This window comes from Vespa mandarinia, chromosome 17, assembly GCF_050613455.1.
Source record: "Vespa mandarinia isolate Hongniang chromosome 17, ASM5061345v1, whole genome shotgun sequence".
NCBI lineage: Eukaryota > Metazoa > Arthropoda > Insecta > Hymenoptera > Vespidae > Vespa > Vespa mandarinia.
The window spans coordinates 4,698,136-4,713,996 of record NC_140826.1 but is presented as its reverse complement, the minus strand read 5'-3'; the positions used below and the strand labels follow the sequence as shown (position 1 = coordinate 4,713,996).

The window sequence follows — 15,861 nt, the reverse complement described above, 5'->3', positions numbered from 1 at the left end:
TCATCGATTCTCCTTCGATTTTCGCAACTCGCGAAAGATTACACGCTCGAGACTGAAAGCGGGAAGAAGGCACAGGGTAGTAAGTTGGATGGTGTTCCTTTCCGCTGAAATTCTTCGCTTTTCGTTCATCTAAATTCACGTTGCGCGAGCATCAAAAGAAAAAGAAAATTCCATTTCTTTGTTTGGTTTTTTTTTTGTTTTTGTTTTGGAAGCTCCACGTTCTTTTTGTTCCAGATCGATCCAGAGAGTAGGAGAGGGAGCACCATGTCAATCTCGCGTGAAAGAGAAACACGAGGATCTATAGAAAAGAAAGGGTGAGACGCGTCGAGTCGCACGCGAACGATCATGTTTTCTTTTATCGCGCATCATTACGTGAAACGTAAAGTGAATGCATCGCAGAGGGTACCTTTTATAAGAACACAAGCGGCGACAACGCGTTAATACTCATACGCTTTTTTTTTGTTTTTGTTTTTTATACGTGCTAATTTTTGTCGTTAGGTGCCACGTTCTACTTCAACGCAGGGCACGCACAATAGAATCCTAAGCGCCTCTCTCTCGAGATTATGCATCTTTTTTTTCTTTTTTTTTTTCCAATCCAAAAAGTTTCGCGCGAACATTCGTATATTATATCATAAAACTTTCGTAGGTCATAACTGTAAATATTACATCTACTGTACAACGAAGCTCGCTCTTAGCGTTAACTTATCTTAGCACTTATCGTTGTGCTGGTTTTGATAATTTTCTTTTTTTTTTGTTTTTGTTTAACCATACTTTCGCTTTTAACTTTTAACATGTCTCTTTCGTGACTGTTCGTATCTCGCGTTAAAGAAGAAGAAAAAAGAACAGACAAACAAAACTTTGGCAGCTGTTTTCGATGATTCGAGCAAGTGAAAACTTGCCTCTATGTTAGTTCGATGTAAGAATTTAAATATTTTACTTTCGAAAAAATATAAAATTTTAATAATACTATAAATATCCTGTGATAAACTCGTTAGTCTTTCGAGCAAATAATGCTCAATATCCAGCTTGATTCTACGCTTTAAGAGGATAAGAAACGAAAAAATAAAGAAGCACCGAGCCGCTCTATCCCTTGGATATGGTGCCGACAAGTGTATATACAAAGAACATTCGATTTAAGCATTCATATACAAACTACAATGAATATGCGATATGCCTTTTCACAAGGGACACTAATAACGTAATAGAGTTTCAACAAATCGAGTATCTCGCGCGGCAAATGGATAAAGTCACTTGCCATAATACAATAAATTTAGTCAAAGGAATACGAGGAAGGCTGCATAACATTCGTGTACATCACTTTGATTTCTTTATCGCAGATTGTTTTCAGATAAGCATTATTCGTCGATCTGTTATAAATAACGATTACTGTCATTCTTCTCTTATCCTTTTTCCTTTACTTTTTTTCCCTTGATCGTACGTATATTCCGAAAAACCATTTCTTTAGACTCCACGTGGTATATCTAGTAACCCTGTTTTTTCCATACAGCTCTGGGACTTGATTGGAATTTCTTACATTGCTATTCGCCGAGAAATGAAATCGGCCTATCGCAGTCGTTAGTCATTTTTTGCTCCTTCCTTTCCACTAATATGGTATTTGTTAACAGTGTATTTGGATCGCAAATCCGACAACACGTGTGTACTACAAGTGGGTAGACTCTGAAAACACGGCTTCTGGAAAATGTATGTGAGAATGAACTTAAAGAATCATCGGGTGAACAATGAGAATCAACCGACGCGACGCGTTTACTAAGTCGAACCTTAATTAGAGAAGGACTAAATGATAACAATCAAGCGCACTGACGACTGAAGATATTTTCAACGCGAGCTAAGGTCACTTGCCCATACTGGCATTCGCTGGTAAAGTCGCTGAGCGCTGTTGCACCGATAAATATGGCTTTAACGTCGATCTGGTCGATTCCCTGAAATGACAGAAAATAGAATGAAGAACGCGGAAGCAATATTTTCATTGTTTATATCTACGCATTGAACAGCAAAGATGCGACATGTAAAAATACATTCCCAAAGAAAAATAATTATCAATGCCCGAAATATAGGAAGCTCCAGAAGCATATCAGCGGTTTCTAAAAATATGCATATCAATAAGATTTGATACAATTGTATTAACCCTGTTAACGCGATAAGCTTGTATGATCTTGAAGCTCGCATACTTCTTTTAAATGCCTCTTTTCATGCTTTTCTTTTTTTTCTTCTTTTTTCTTTTTCTTTTTTTTTTTTTTTTTTTTTTTTTTTTTTTTTTTTTTTTTTTTTTTTTTTTCCAGAAACGTCATTACATCGTAATACCATTTTCTATGAAAATATTATCATCGATCTTTTTACTATACAAATGCGTGTTTCATATGCCGGCATGCAGTGCATATCCATAAGATGCTGATAAAAGCTATATTTGATCCCTATTATCTCTTTCAATAAGACAACGAACGGAGTTATTATTAGCCAACCTGGATGGTTCCCTTGTCCTCATACTCTTCAAACAGATTTTGATTTTGCGCTAAGTGAGATTCTCGCACTTAGAAAGTACATTGATTCTAATTTCATACGTTTAATATAGAAAGATAGTAGTTATGAGAAAGCGGAAAAAATCAAACGACTCTGACCTCTCTACACCCGCGATCATGCGATGCCACAATACACGAGAGCTATTTAGTCCCTGGCTACGCTGTGCTGCACGGCTACGCTACCTTGGCGAGACACGTTGTCCTGTCCCATCGACATGTGAATTCGCTTTATAACCACATTTTTGAATGCGCCTAGATAATCTGGAGACCCAGTATTTTTGTTCTTCTGGACTTCCAGCAAGGACCAACAATTCTCGTGCACTGTTTGGATCATAATGTAGTTTACACGGAGCTATGGCATCTTCTTTCTTTTCCAAATGTTCCTTATGCACTTTTATGCGACATCCTACGTGAATAATGATTTGTGTAACATTAAAACTTTTAAGATCAGATAATTTATTTCATTTTATTTGTAGCTTACTTCGACATTCCAGAGCTGGAGATGGACGAAACATGTGCCAAAGTTGTTTAGAACAAACTTCGCACGTGGTTGGCATGTGATAAGATATTGAAACGAATTCATGGCCTTTTAATTGTTGTGTACCAGGTTTGTCCGTAAGCTGTGGTAATTCTATTCCGGATAGTGCGTTCCCTTCGTCGCCAGGTCGTCTAGCTTCACCTTCGCCGGCATAAAGTAACTGCATAAAAAATAACACGAGAAAAAAGGGTTATTTCAATCTACATACTCATTGCACATATTATGTGTTTATAACGAGTATTATAATTTACCTGAAAAATCCTAGGAATATCTTTGGCATTGGCGCGGATAACATCACCTTGCGTGACAGATCTAACGTGAAATACTTTACTCAAATCTAATATCAAAACTGGATCTGCATTCATTTTATCGTTTTCGCTATTATAAAAAATGATTTTCTTAGAAGAAACGACCACATATTGCTTCTTCCAACCATGCCTCTTAATATTTTGCTTGTTTGGCACGTTTAACCAGCCCTCTAATCTCATTGAACCATGCTCCGATAAAACGGAATCTTCTGCATCATTTTCCACGGAAGAAACACTTGCTGTTTCTGAATTGACACTTGCGATTTTCATTTGCAACGTTTCGATCTCCGAGTCTTTCGAATCTAGCTCCATTTGTAGCCTCAATTTTGCTTGATTTTCCTCGACGAGTTGTGCCTGTGCAATTAAAAAATATTAAAACACGTTAGACATTCTTTTTAGAAATTCAATAGTAGACAATCGACGCAAATTTAATATCATTTTACTTGTAAATCCTGGAGATCCTTTTGCCATTTTGCTGCCAATTGTCCATACTTTTCTCGTTCTTGAGTAAGTTCCTGTTGAAATCGCCGGCAGTCCTTTTCCTTCTTTCTCAGATCTGTAGCTGACGCCTTATTCTTATTCTTTCCAGTAGAAGAAACATCCTTTCTATTCATAATTTCAGCCAATTTGTTGACAGCTTGTTGTTTAAGCACTTGTTCCGTCTTGAGCTTACTACTGAGTTTTTCAATTTCTTCGGCATTGGACTGTGCTTTATTGAGTTGTTCTTGCAATTCTTTAATCCGTTTATTCAAGTCTTCCTTCTCTTTGATATATTGTTCGACAGATTTTTTTAATTCTCCCTCACTATCCTTAAGTCTGTTCACAATCTGTTCCTTAGCATTCAATTCCTGATGATGTTTAGCAACTCCATCCTTATATTCTAATTCCTTCATGGTACGTTCTTTTTCAAGATCTGCCACTGTTTCTTCAGCTATTGATCTTGCCAATGCTTCGCTATCTCCTCTGGTTAAAGATAATTGTAGCTGATGAACCAAAGAACTACGTTCTTCCTCCAACTCTTGTTGCAATCGCGTTTTTTCCTCAAGTTCCTCGCGTAATTCTTGAGTTTGTGTTTTATAAAGGGTCTAGAAATAAGCAAATCAATATTTTACTATTAATGTTAGAACAAACATTATAATACTATTAGTCGCAAGAAAATAAACATAAAGATATTTACTGAAAAATAAGCTTCTGCTTCCAATTGTTCTTGTAACTCTTTAGTCTGTAGCTGATCCACATTTCTTTGAGTCTTCAAATGATGTAACTCTTCCTCTATTTGTCGTTTTGCCTCTCTTAATTGTGTAACTTCGCCAATTAATTGTTGTTCTCGAGCACGTAACCTTCCAGCTTCCGAGGATTGTTGTGCCAAATCAGTTTGAAGAACATTTCTCTTTTGCTGTTCCTGCTCAACCTGACCCTGAAGTACTTTTACTTTTTCCACTTCTTGTCTGTGTTCACCCTCAAGTTTCTGCAAACGTTGCTGTATTTGCCTGTAGTCCACAGATAGCATTGAGGTCTGTCTTTCCTTTTCTTGTGCAAGTAATTCCGCTCTTTGTCTACCACTCTTTTCTTCATTCAATTTTGCTTGTAAAGCTGTATATAAATGATAATATATATCCTTAAAAGTTCTATCTTTATAATTGTCAACACATAGTTCTTATTCATAATATACATACATAAAGAAGAGTATAACCATACGAATGCAATCAAAAAGTAAAAAGATTTAATTAGAAAAATTTATAATCACTTTGATAATGCTAATGTCCGAAACGACACAACAAGTATTTATATAACTATTATTACCTGAGAATATTCCATTATGATGTCCTGTGATGAACATTTAAGTAAAGGTACATGTCTTTATGAAAATTTTGTAATCTTGATAGGTGTGTATATGCATATATATATATATATATATAAACATATATAGATACCTTTAACAACTTCCAGATTTGCTTCTTCCTTGGATAATATACGTGATCTTTCCGTTTCTTGATGCGCAACTACTTCTTGATTGTACCTAGCTTGTGCAGCCTTTAATTCAAGCGTTAAACTTGCCGTTTCTTTTTCCAACGCAGATACTTTTTCATTTAGCTGCCTATTATCCAGAGTAGCCTTCTCTTCCTTTTCATGACTACGTTCCAATTCAAGATGTAAAGCAGATAGACGCGTTTCGAGTTCTACTGTTAAAGACGATGCCTGCGAGCGAGAACTACGTTCTTTCGACAGTTGACCCTACGAAAGAACCCATACCATATATCATATCACTTTGAATTTCACTATGAGCTTATAAATTTTACCTGCAAAGCGGCAACTTCTTGCTGCAAACTATCGCGTTGAGCTTGTAATTGTGTTCTTGCAATTTGCAATTCATTTGCCATTTGTTCAGCAGCTTGACGAGCTACGGTAATTTCAGTAGCTTGTTTTCGTAATCTTGTTACTGTCTCTGTTTCTCTTTCCAATTTAGATTGCATTTCTTTAATTTGTTTCTCTAACGTATTCACACGTTCGAACGTCTGCTGTGAATTACTTGCATCTCGTGCCCTCCTAGATTGTTCTTCATCGAATTTCTTTTTTAATTCCATTAGTAAAGATTCCGCCTTCCTACGAGCTTCCGTTTCATGCTCCACTCTTCGTTGTGCTTCTTTATAATTATGTCTTAATAAAGTTAATTCTTTGTCCGCTCTTCCCGCTTCTTCACGCAATTCAGTCTCTCTGCGTGTCATGGTCTCTAACTGAACAGACAAAGCCCTCTGTCTTGCTTCCATAGATTCTATCTGCCTTCTCTCCCGTTCCAATAAATTTTCTAACTGTGAGATTTTGGCATCATCATTAGTGCCATTATTTATATGATTTTCTAATCCATCTACAGATTCTTTGCCATTGGCAGCCATTAATTGATAATCCCCTGAATATGTGAAACCTATAAATGGCAAATGATTTCCAGAAAATGCTTTTGGTACTGGAAAACTCTCTTCTGGCCCATCTTCCTTATCGACATCGTCGAAATTGCTAGTATCATCGTCTCCTGATAATTCAGGCACCACCGGTGGTACACATTCTCGTAAGTTTTCAAAAGTCCATTGATCATTTTTAAAAAATTGATGGCTTTTGATCTCTTCCACGCCATTTCTTCCTAACCGCTTAGTTCTATCTGTGAGAAAGCCACATATCAAGTTTTTTGCATAATGCGAAATGTTAAGCTCCTGAGGAAAATGTAGTGAATTTCTATGATCCATGATCTTTGAATAGGTCCCGACTAATGAATCAGCATAAAAGGGTGTGTCACCAACGAGCATTTCATATAAAAACACACCAACGGACCACCAATCACATTCCCTACCATATACACCTTCTCCACCCTGTGACTGGAGTACTTCGGGTGATATATAATCAGGTGTACCAACTGCGGTGTCAGAACGTACCAAACCATCCTATATTAAACATTACGATTCGAATTTATTGAAAATTAAAAGAAGAAAAAAAAAAAAAAAATAAAATAAAATAAAATAATATATGATACATACTGCATCCATTCTCATACACGTGCCAAAATCTGCGAGTTTCAAATGGCCATGTTTGTCAAGTAACATATTGTCCGGCTTAACGTCTCGATGTACAAATCCCATACGATGTATTGCATCTAGGGCAAGTACTACCTCGGCGCAATAGAACTTTGCCCATTTTTCTGGTACATCATAATTTGACATCAAATTAACTAAATCTCCACCTGGCATGTAATCCATTACCATGTAGAGATACTTTTGATCTTGAAAGGCAAAGTGTAGTTGAACTATCCATTGTGAATTTGCATGAGCCATAATATCTCGTTCTTCCCAAAAAAAGGCTGAATCAGAACGCTTTATCTATCGAGGAAAATTATATGACAAATAAATATGCTATATAAATGTAATCTGTAGAAACGTAATAACAATTATTTGAACTTTTTTACCATTTCAAATTTGCTGAGTAATTTCATAGCATACACCTTTTGAGTAGATTTGTGTCTAACTAGTTGAACTTCGCCAAATGCACCACGTCCTATGACTTTAATCAATGTAAAGTCATCGGTACGCATTCGCATTTTACAAATATCTTGGGCCACAGAATCATCTGCAAAAAAAAAAAAAAAAAAAAAAAAAAAAAAAAAAAAAAAAAAAAAAAAAGGCAGTTGCTAGTTGATGTATTACTTTCATATATAAATTTAATTAATCGCTTTCTTATTGCTTACATCTATTCATATAGGCTTCTATATTCTTCATACGTTTTACACCAGGATGATCACAGTCTGCTACAAGCGCTTGGACCGTATCTAATAAACTGTCAATATTTGTCACACTTCTTGGGTCCTTTATACGTTCCTCCAACAATCGCAGGCGCCTGCGCCTGTCTTCATCTCGTATTATATCCATTTCTCCTGTTAGGAGGTAAGGCTACGATGCCGCAATAGTATAATCGTTCCTTGATGCATTAGTCCATTTTCCCTGCACAAAAGAATATAATCATAAGAAAATTATAACATTAACTCACGATCTCAAGTATATAAATATAAAGTCATTTACATTTGATGCGTGGCACAAGTAACGTAGCACCATTACATTACTTATAGTTTGATATGATGTCACAATGATCAAGTTAAAGATGTAAAGTTTTTAAAAACACATGTATCCATTCAATGTGCAACGACTCGTTGGCACACCCGATATCGTAACGACACGTCTGAATGATGAAAGGCAAACGGTACGTTCGAATCGAGAAAAGCATTGCTCGTACGTTTCTGAAAAACGTTTCTTCCTCGAAATGGAGTCTTCATAAAAACACGAAGAAAACACCCTTGCGTATTACCAATACGATGTAACATACAACACACAATGATAGATCTTTTCGTGAAGGTACGACGAAGGATATTACGCGTATACCTTGTGACGAAAGAAAAAATTCGAAACTTGTGTCGTAATAGACATAGCTCAGCGAAAATGACAAGATACTCTTCGATCGACAAATCAACAGTCGTCTGACAGCAAGCTCGTTAGGTGAATTCTACAGCAAGTGCCCGTCGTCCCGAGTAGATCACAATAGACTTATCTCCTTCTCCTACATTTTCCATGCTCGGTCGTACGACGACCGATGGAAAATCAAGTCCCACGTACCTAAGCGTCACCAGCACAGTGTCCAGCACTCCGTCTAATCGGATAAAAATATTATAAGAAGCATTATCTTTCAGCGCGGATAAATCGCGAACGCACACAGCTGAGCCGTGCATGCGCCATTGGGGAAAATTCACAACGGTCGTCAAAACCGCCGGACACGAAAGACCTATGAAAAGTACGAAACACTTTGATACACTTCCGCGTTAACGCGCGAAAAGGAGGAGCCGAGGCTTTTCCGAGGCTATTGCTTCCATTAAAAGAAAATAAAGGAGAGGAGGAAAATAGTAGAGAAGGAAAATGCAAAAGACGAGGATAAAAGGAAGATAGATATAAAGAAAAGAAGAAAAAGAGAGGCAGACGGAGAGAGAGAGAGAGACAGGCGAGAGGGGAAGAGAGGGAGAGAGAGAGAGAGAGAGGGAGGGAGAGAGAGAGAGAGAGAGAGAGAGAGAGAGAAAGAGAGAGAGAAGAGAAAGAAAAAATCCAAATCTGTCCGCGTCCAAATCGAACGTATCGAATCGAACGGTTCTGATTTTATGATCCGCGCTCCTGCATATTATTGTTTTTGATTTCAGTCGATGATGAAGTTGATGCTTCTCGACGTGTATATATTTTTACAAACGGTACTGTGCTCAATATATTGGGCTTTTTTTGACGAGAAACAGCGTAAAATATTTTCAAGACAGATTATCAACGACTTCGGAAAAATGACGTAATGGTGTACGCGACAGACAAGATGGCGGTGGCATTCTGTGCATAGACCGATATACAAGCTTTTACATCGTCTAAACGTTACGTTGGTCGAAAAATTGGTTAATTCGAGAAGACAAGCTTTTTCGGTAATAAAGTTACACGGACAAAACGTAGAAATCTTTCTTCGTTACTATTTATCGTTTGTTATTATGGAAAAGTCTATAGTTTTCCCGCGCGTATTTTGACGATCGTAGGTACAGCCTACGCATTTTTTTGGCATCGTTTATGTGATATTCCGTATTTATAGCGACGGGAGACGTCGCGTAAGAATAGGTATGTTGCACTTTATCCTTTCGATCGCCTTAATTTTTCATTTAAAACGTTTAATTTACAGGAATTACATCACTCGTATATCTTTTTCTATATGTCTTATATTTTCATTTAAACTAGTTCTTACGTTTCATTAATCACTTTGGAGTTGCTTTGATAAACGAAATCAATTGGTATAAAGCTAATCACGCATATGTATATTCTGCAGAGATGGGTCTACCTTGTGACTGGCAGATCAGCAAGCAAAAGATATCCGAACGTGGTAGATATTTGCTTGAGACAGGACAATGGTCAGACTGCAAATTTATCGTTGGTCAAGAACCCCATCAGGAAACATTGAAAGGACATAAATTGTTTTTGGCAATGTCTAGTCCGGTATTTGAAGCTATGTTTTACGGAGGTATGGCAGAAAAGAATGATCCTATACAGATACGCGATGTCCAACCGGATGCATTCAAGGCACTATTAGAGTATATATATACGGATCGCGTTAATCTTGGTTCATTTGAACTTGCCTGTGAATTATGCTATTGCGCAAAAAAATACATGTTGCCGTCCTTGGTGGAAGAATGTATGCAATATCTGTGGTTCGATTTGTCGCCAAAGATAGCTTGTAGAGCCTATGAGTTTGCAAAACTTTTTGAAGAACCTGTGCTCATGGAAAAGTGTTTACAAATAATATGCACTAAAACAAATGAGGTTTTAGAGGAACCTAGTTGGGAAGAAGTAGAATTGGGTACAGTAATTACTGTATTAGAACAAGTTGATCTAGAGATTAATTCAGAACTTGATTTGTTTACTGCTGTTGAACGATGGGCTAAGGCAGAATGTGCAAGAAAGTCGCTTGATCCAACTGATGGAAAGTCTTTGAAGTCTGTAATTGGTAATGCTTTATCAAAAATTAGATTTTTAACTTTGACACCGCAAGAATTTGCTGAAAGTCCAGGAATGTCTCCATTGTTAACTCAAGACGAAGCTTTTGCTATTTTAATGAATATATTATGCACAGAAAATAAAGCACCATTACCCGAAGGATTTTCCAGTGATACGCACAATAGGGCAAAACCATTGATGAAAGCACAGTCGGCACATTTTTGTCCATCTGTGAGTATGTGTAATGTACTGAGTTGAACCTATACTTGGATTTTTATGTTGCAGTTCTATTAATATTTTCTTTTTTGTTTTTTGTTTATAGAAGCACAGACGGGTGTCCACTCCACATACCAATTCGTTTAGTTCATGTACATTTTGGCCCTCAACGTCTCTACACTACCAATTATCTTATAATAATGAAGGAGAAGGTGGTAGTAATACTTTACACAATGCACCACCAATGGTAGTCGAAGGAGGAACAAGAAAAGATTCTGGAAATTTAAGTCAAACGAATAATCCATCTACAGTTATAATTGAAGGTGGAATTCGTGAGGGACCAAAGTATTATTGTCTTCGAGCGATAGCCCATCAAACGGACTGCCTTAATAGCAATGTTTTAGATTGTTCTGTGGCATTTAGTGTGGACAAAAACATTTGTGTTATGGGTGTGCAAGTACCAACACAAATTGCAACTGTGGTATGTTAATTTATTAATGTATATGAAAAAATATAAGTTGGTCGATTTCATTAAAGAACTCGCATATATTTTGTGCGTGCCTATACACATATACATATATGTATATTTATATATAAATATATATATATATATATATATATATATATATATATATATATGTATATACACACGTTTGATTACTTTTTACAGGCAAGTAATTTACATCAAAATTCAGATCCTGATACGTCATATACAGAAATACTGTATGCTCATCTTTTAGATTCTGATGGCAGTCGTTTAACGTACACACATTTTACTACTAAAGTAAATGTTGGAACACTCGTGGAAATTACATTTAATCGACCTGTTTACATCCAAAAACACAAGGTCTGTTTTTTCCTACTCTTATGTATTGAAAATAAGAAAAGTGTTCTCTTTCTTTTATAAAAATATCGCTATTTTTTCCAAAACAGATTTATCGCGTGGGTGTAGTCTTTAACAAAGTTGGTTGGTATCCAATGGGACTCTGCACGCAACATATGACCTGTGATTCTGTATTCTTTTCATTTGGAATCGGTAATACTGATCACAGTGTCAGAGATGGTCTCATTCGTTCGATTGTGTTCACTTATTAACGTCAACGATCAAATCGTGTGTCGTTAAAAAATTTTAAATACGTATTTTGGATTTGTGATAAGACAAATGTCTACCCTATTCTGTTATGTATATTACATTGTTATTTTATCTTTTAAATTTGATTTCAATCATCATAAGAATATTGGAAACGTAAGAAATTGTACAAATAATACTCATTGGTTCTAGTTATAAAAAAAGTAGTGATGGACAAATTGTAATTTAATCGTTTCCTAATAACATGTAATTAATTGTATTGAAAGCTATAATAAGGAAACTTAGTGTACGTATTTAGAATTAGGTTTGCCATTTCACACTGACAAATTAATATAAATACGACTAAGAAAAATACACAATTAAATATTATGTTGTGAATAATCTGGAAATAATTGAATTATAACTTGTTCAACAGAGAAGGAAAATCTGTGTACAAACAAACTTTTTTTAACTTATATGAAAATATCAAGTTTTCTGTACAAAAACAAACCTGGATTTTACGGTTTAAATACCCTTATTAAAGATTCAATCGCATATAAACAGAATGTAGCATTGACTTTCCCTTAAAAAGTTTTAGCTTTTTAAAAATACTATATAATCAGTCTCGTAAATTAATTTAATAACATTAACGATTTTTTTGTTTATTTAAATGTATATCATATGTCGTTTTTAAATGTTTATATATAACATTTAATAGTACGCGCAAAATTAAATTAGAAAAAATTCTAACATATTACATATTAAAATTATCTGTTTGTGTTCCTCTTCTGCATTATCCGAGTATTGCTATGTATTTGTCGCATTTTAATGGTATGAAAACTTTTAATAAATCTCTTTATATTTACGCTTTTTTAATTGAGTTTAACTATATACATTTGGACATTATTATTATTATAATTATCCAAATGTGCATAATTATATGCTATAAACGAACTTTGTAATTATGCAGCATTTTAATTTAAATATGCCACGAAGAAGAGTCTCCTATTTTACAATTATATATGTATATATATATATATATATATATATATATATATATATATATATATATATACATATATTAAAAATTTTTATAACGTCAAATTATAATTATTAAGATTTGTGTATGATAAAATCCCATGTGTCTTTCCATTTTAATTTCAATATATCCTTGGTACTAAGGGGTATTGTCCCATAACTTAGTGCACCAAATTTTCGAAATACATAAATAATAAAAATTAGCCATGTAATAGTACTAAATGTTACTGCGTATAAAATCGTATTATTAGTATGCCGTCTTCTGAAATGAAAAGTAAATATGCATTATTTGTCAATGTTTTTCATTAAAAAATCTTATTTATTTTATTTTGTTTAAATAATGAAATTACCTTATTAAATAATAAATATGATCTATCATTGCTGCTGTTAAAAGGACCTTAAAAACAAATGCTGGTAAATAATGATGTAGAAATAAATTTCGTTCTACAAATACAAATGGTAAAAAATGTAAAAAATAGCCAGATAGTAATATGCCACCAGCATTAAGAAATCTGTTCCATTCTCCATTAATAATATCAAAACACATTCTTCTTCTTCTCATCATATAAAATATTAAAAGAACAGTATATACTATTAAAGCTGCTGTACCAGAATACCATATTGCTATATTTCCTAAAAGATGGATTTGTGCCTGTAAATAAGAGAGAAACTTTATATGCATAAACTAAATAATTAATACAATTTATTTTTTATGGATTTCTTTTAACTTACATTGCTGTCATTAGAAACCCAATATGCTATGCCTCTGGACATAAGTGGCCATTCTAATGGTCCACTTGAATACATATGACTATTTTGTCCCTCTTGACCGCCAAATAACATTTTTATTTGCAATTCCACGAACTTTTCCCAAAAACTTAATGTAGTTGCACGCAATGGTATCATTTCTGCATTAATAAGTTCTCTTTCTCTTTGCTTTTGATCTTCATTTTTAGTATATCTATGTTCTTCGACATTCCAAATAGAATTCGATTGATCTACCAATCTATCTGCTACAATTTCATATTGATTGAAACCCCAATCAGGTAACTGTCTACCGCTAAATTTTAATGCATATTCAGTATTTACGTGTATCAGACGTACTTGGCTTTGAATAGCATGCCATATATTACCCGACTGATCTTTATTTGTTATTTCTACTCTCCAAAGATTTTGGGCAGGCATGGATACATTGTAGTCAATATAACAAGACACTTCTTGGCTTTGAGGTGTCATAGGTGCTGCAACATCATGAGAGTTTAATGCTCGACTAGTAATACCATGAACCAATTGTATTACATCCCCGTGTTTTATTGGCTCACTAGGTTTTGTAACAACCAAATCATTTCTATCTGGCCTTTTTACTATCCACCAATTATTAACATCTTTAAATGAATAACAAGTAACTTGTTGTTGATGTGAACTTCCTCTACCATCTGGATATCTTAATGGATACATATGACTATGACTATGAAGCCAGCATGCTCTTCCATAAGTATGCCTCAACGTGATTTGTGAACCATGTGTAACTTCTAATGGTTGTCCCTTAGTAATACTTGCAAGGCCGCCTTCTAAACTTGCCTGGAATGCACTGGTCATTACTGCATCATGCGGACCAGCTTTAGAAAGTGTTTCCAAATGTATATAGAAGACACCTAAATATATAGAACTCATAACAACAATTATTAGAACAATTCTCAATAACAGATGACCAAATAATCTTATTGTAGATAAAGTTTTTCTAGGTATCAAAGACCAATAATCTCTAGTGATGAGGTAAATGGCAAGGATCAATGAATAGAATCCAACATATTTCACGCTGAAAGAAAAATACATCATATAAAATAAATTTTATATGCAGAGGAATTAAAAAGAAGAAAAAAACGATATAAAAAGTACATACCATACAGCACATGTTAAACTTGCAATTCCTAGAGACAACCATAACCACCATGAAAAACTTGTCGGTTGATCCATGACCTTTCTAAACTTTATTATACATAATAATCCAAACAATGAAAATTGAATTAACATACTTTCCATTAAAATGAATCGTGATTGTGTAAGAAGAGCATTATCTGAAATATACATGTAACAACATTTATCATCTTGTAAAGACTAAATCTTTGTCGTACATTAGTATAATTACCGAACAATAAAAGTATTCCTGCAATCATAGCAGTCCATTGTTTCAGACCTAATTCAAGGGCAAGATGATAAGCAGTTGGTATTATTAGACTACCACATAGGGCAGGAAATAAACGCAATGCAAAAAGAGGAACTGTATCGGCATATGGACTTCCTATTCTATCAAACTTGAATTGTCCATCGAAACCTGCTATATATGCAGCAATAGAAATAAGTTGCTTTCCCAATGGTGGATGCGAATCAAAAAAGAATGTTCGTTTCATATATAAGCCCACATATTTGCCATAATGTAGTTCATCAAACCTATAGAATGTCATTGACATTAGTCGAATTATTCTAGAAAATCATTGTTAAAAATATTGAATAACTAACACTATACTTCTCGGTTCTTCCAATCTATAAAGACGTGTTATCAGACCAGCAATCAATAAAATAACAGCTATTAGATCAATTTCCAAATATATCTTTATTCTAGCTCGTTTTTCCTCATGTACTACCTTAGGTTCTTCTTCTAACAAATATTTTTCATTTGTTTTTTGCAATAAAATTTCCTGACCACCCTATATTGAAGCGTAATAAATTAGTCCAGTGTCTATCTATGAATGTAACTTATAAACGTCTTGATATTATGTTTATGTATTCATATTAATATCATTTGGATGAAAGGAAAGGTTCGAAAAGTGTAAAAAGAAAGTGAAAGAGGAAGAAAAAAAATTCTATTGCATTACCTCCTCCCTTTGGATTCTACTTGTAACATAGTCGCCGGTAGCGATTTCATCGCAATCAAACTTCGCGCTTTGTCGCAATAATCGTTTATTATCATTTGTTTTTGCTCGTCTGCGACGTACCTCCATCGCGAGGATAAGCGATAGAATATATTCCAAGAGATGCAATTATTTAAGAATAACAAGTAAATACTTGCGATCGGTTCTCTTTCTACTATATAGAGAACGTTATTCTTCTA

General features: G+C 34.7%; 3 protein-coding genes across 10 annotated transcripts; 1 reads left to right on the top strand and 2 right to left on the bottom strand.

Moving 5' to 3' along the window:
* Window positions 1-16: 16 nt before the first annotated feature.
* ROCK2 (Rho-associated, coiled-coil containing protein kinase 2) lies at window positions 17-8,922 on the bottom strand. Of its 5 annotated transcripts, XR_004838734.2 has the most exons (14): window positions 7,946-8,922; window positions 7,615-7,867; window positions 7,336-7,496; window positions 6,911-7,249; window positions 5,684-6,817; window positions 5,318-5,618; window positions 5,187-5,210; window positions 4,561-4,976; window positions 3,827-4,468; window positions 3,327-3,737; window positions 3,019-3,235; window positions 2,721-2,943; window positions 1,779-1,940; window positions 17-1,692 (listed from the first exon to the last, which is right to left on the bottom strand). XR_004838734.2 is itself a non-coding variant. In XM_085662231.1 (13 exons), exons 2-13 carry the CDS (start codon window positions 7,793-7,795, stop codon window positions 1,853-1,855), a joined length of 4,128 nt encoding a protein of 1,375 aa, XP_085518357.1. In that variant the 5' UTR covers window positions 7,796-7,867; window positions 7,946-8,922; the 3' UTR covers window positions 17-1,852. The 5 variants fall into 5 exon arrangements, 3 of the variants coding, with proteins under 3 accessions (XP_085518357.1, XP_035726625.1, XP_035726626.1); XR_004838735.2 differs by having other exon boundaries at window positions 17-1,940; window positions 2,637-2,943; window positions 7,946-8,921; XM_085662231.1 differs by having other exon boundaries at window positions 17-1,940; window positions 4,561-4,967.
* A 33-nt stretch (window positions 8,923-8,955) lies between these two features.
* On the top strand, window positions 8,956-12,576 carry LOC118443575 (uncharacterized). Of its 2 annotated transcripts, none has more exons than XR_014983150.1 (5): window positions 8,956-9,556; window positions 9,762-10,657; window positions 10,749-11,123; window positions 11,383-11,489; window positions 11,576-11,715. XR_014983150.1 is itself a non-coding variant. In XM_035870783.2 (5 exons), the coding sequence occupies exons 2-5, from the start codon at window positions 9,764-9,766 to the stop codon at window positions 11,735-11,737; spliced, it is 1,608 nt and encodes a 535-aa protein (XP_035726676.1). In that variant the 5' UTR covers window positions 8,957-9,556; window positions 9,762-9,763; the 3' UTR covers window positions 11,738-12,576. The 2 variants fall into 2 exon arrangements, 1 of the variants encoding a protein (XP_035726676.1); XM_035870783.2 differs by having other exon boundaries at window positions 8,957-9,556; window positions 11,313-11,489; window positions 11,576-12,576.
* A 234-nt stretch (window positions 12,577-12,810) lies between these two features.
* On the bottom strand, window positions 12,811-15,760 carry rt (Protein O-mannosyltransferase rt). 3 transcript variants are annotated; one of them, XM_035870746.2, is made up of 7 exons: window positions 15,626-15,760; window positions 15,270-15,457; window positions 14,899-15,200; window positions 14,653-14,827; window positions 13,482-14,568; window positions 13,100-13,401; window positions 12,811-13,011 (listed from the first exon to the last, which is right to left on the bottom strand). In XM_035870746.2, exons 1-7 carry the CDS (start codon window positions 15,749-15,751, stop codon window positions 12,825-12,827), a joined length of 2,367 nt encoding a protein of 788 aa, XP_035726639.1. In that variant the 5' UTR covers window positions 15,752-15,760; the 3' UTR covers window positions 12,811-12,824. The 3 variants fall into 3 exon arrangements, with proteins under 3 accessions (XP_035726639.1, XP_035726640.1, XP_035726641.1); XM_035870747.2 differs by having other exon boundaries at window positions 12,811-13,008; XM_035870748.2 differs by lacking the exon at window positions 15,626-15,760 and having other exon boundaries at window positions 15,277-15,400.
* Between the last annotated feature and the right edge of the window lie 101 nt (window positions 15,761-15,861).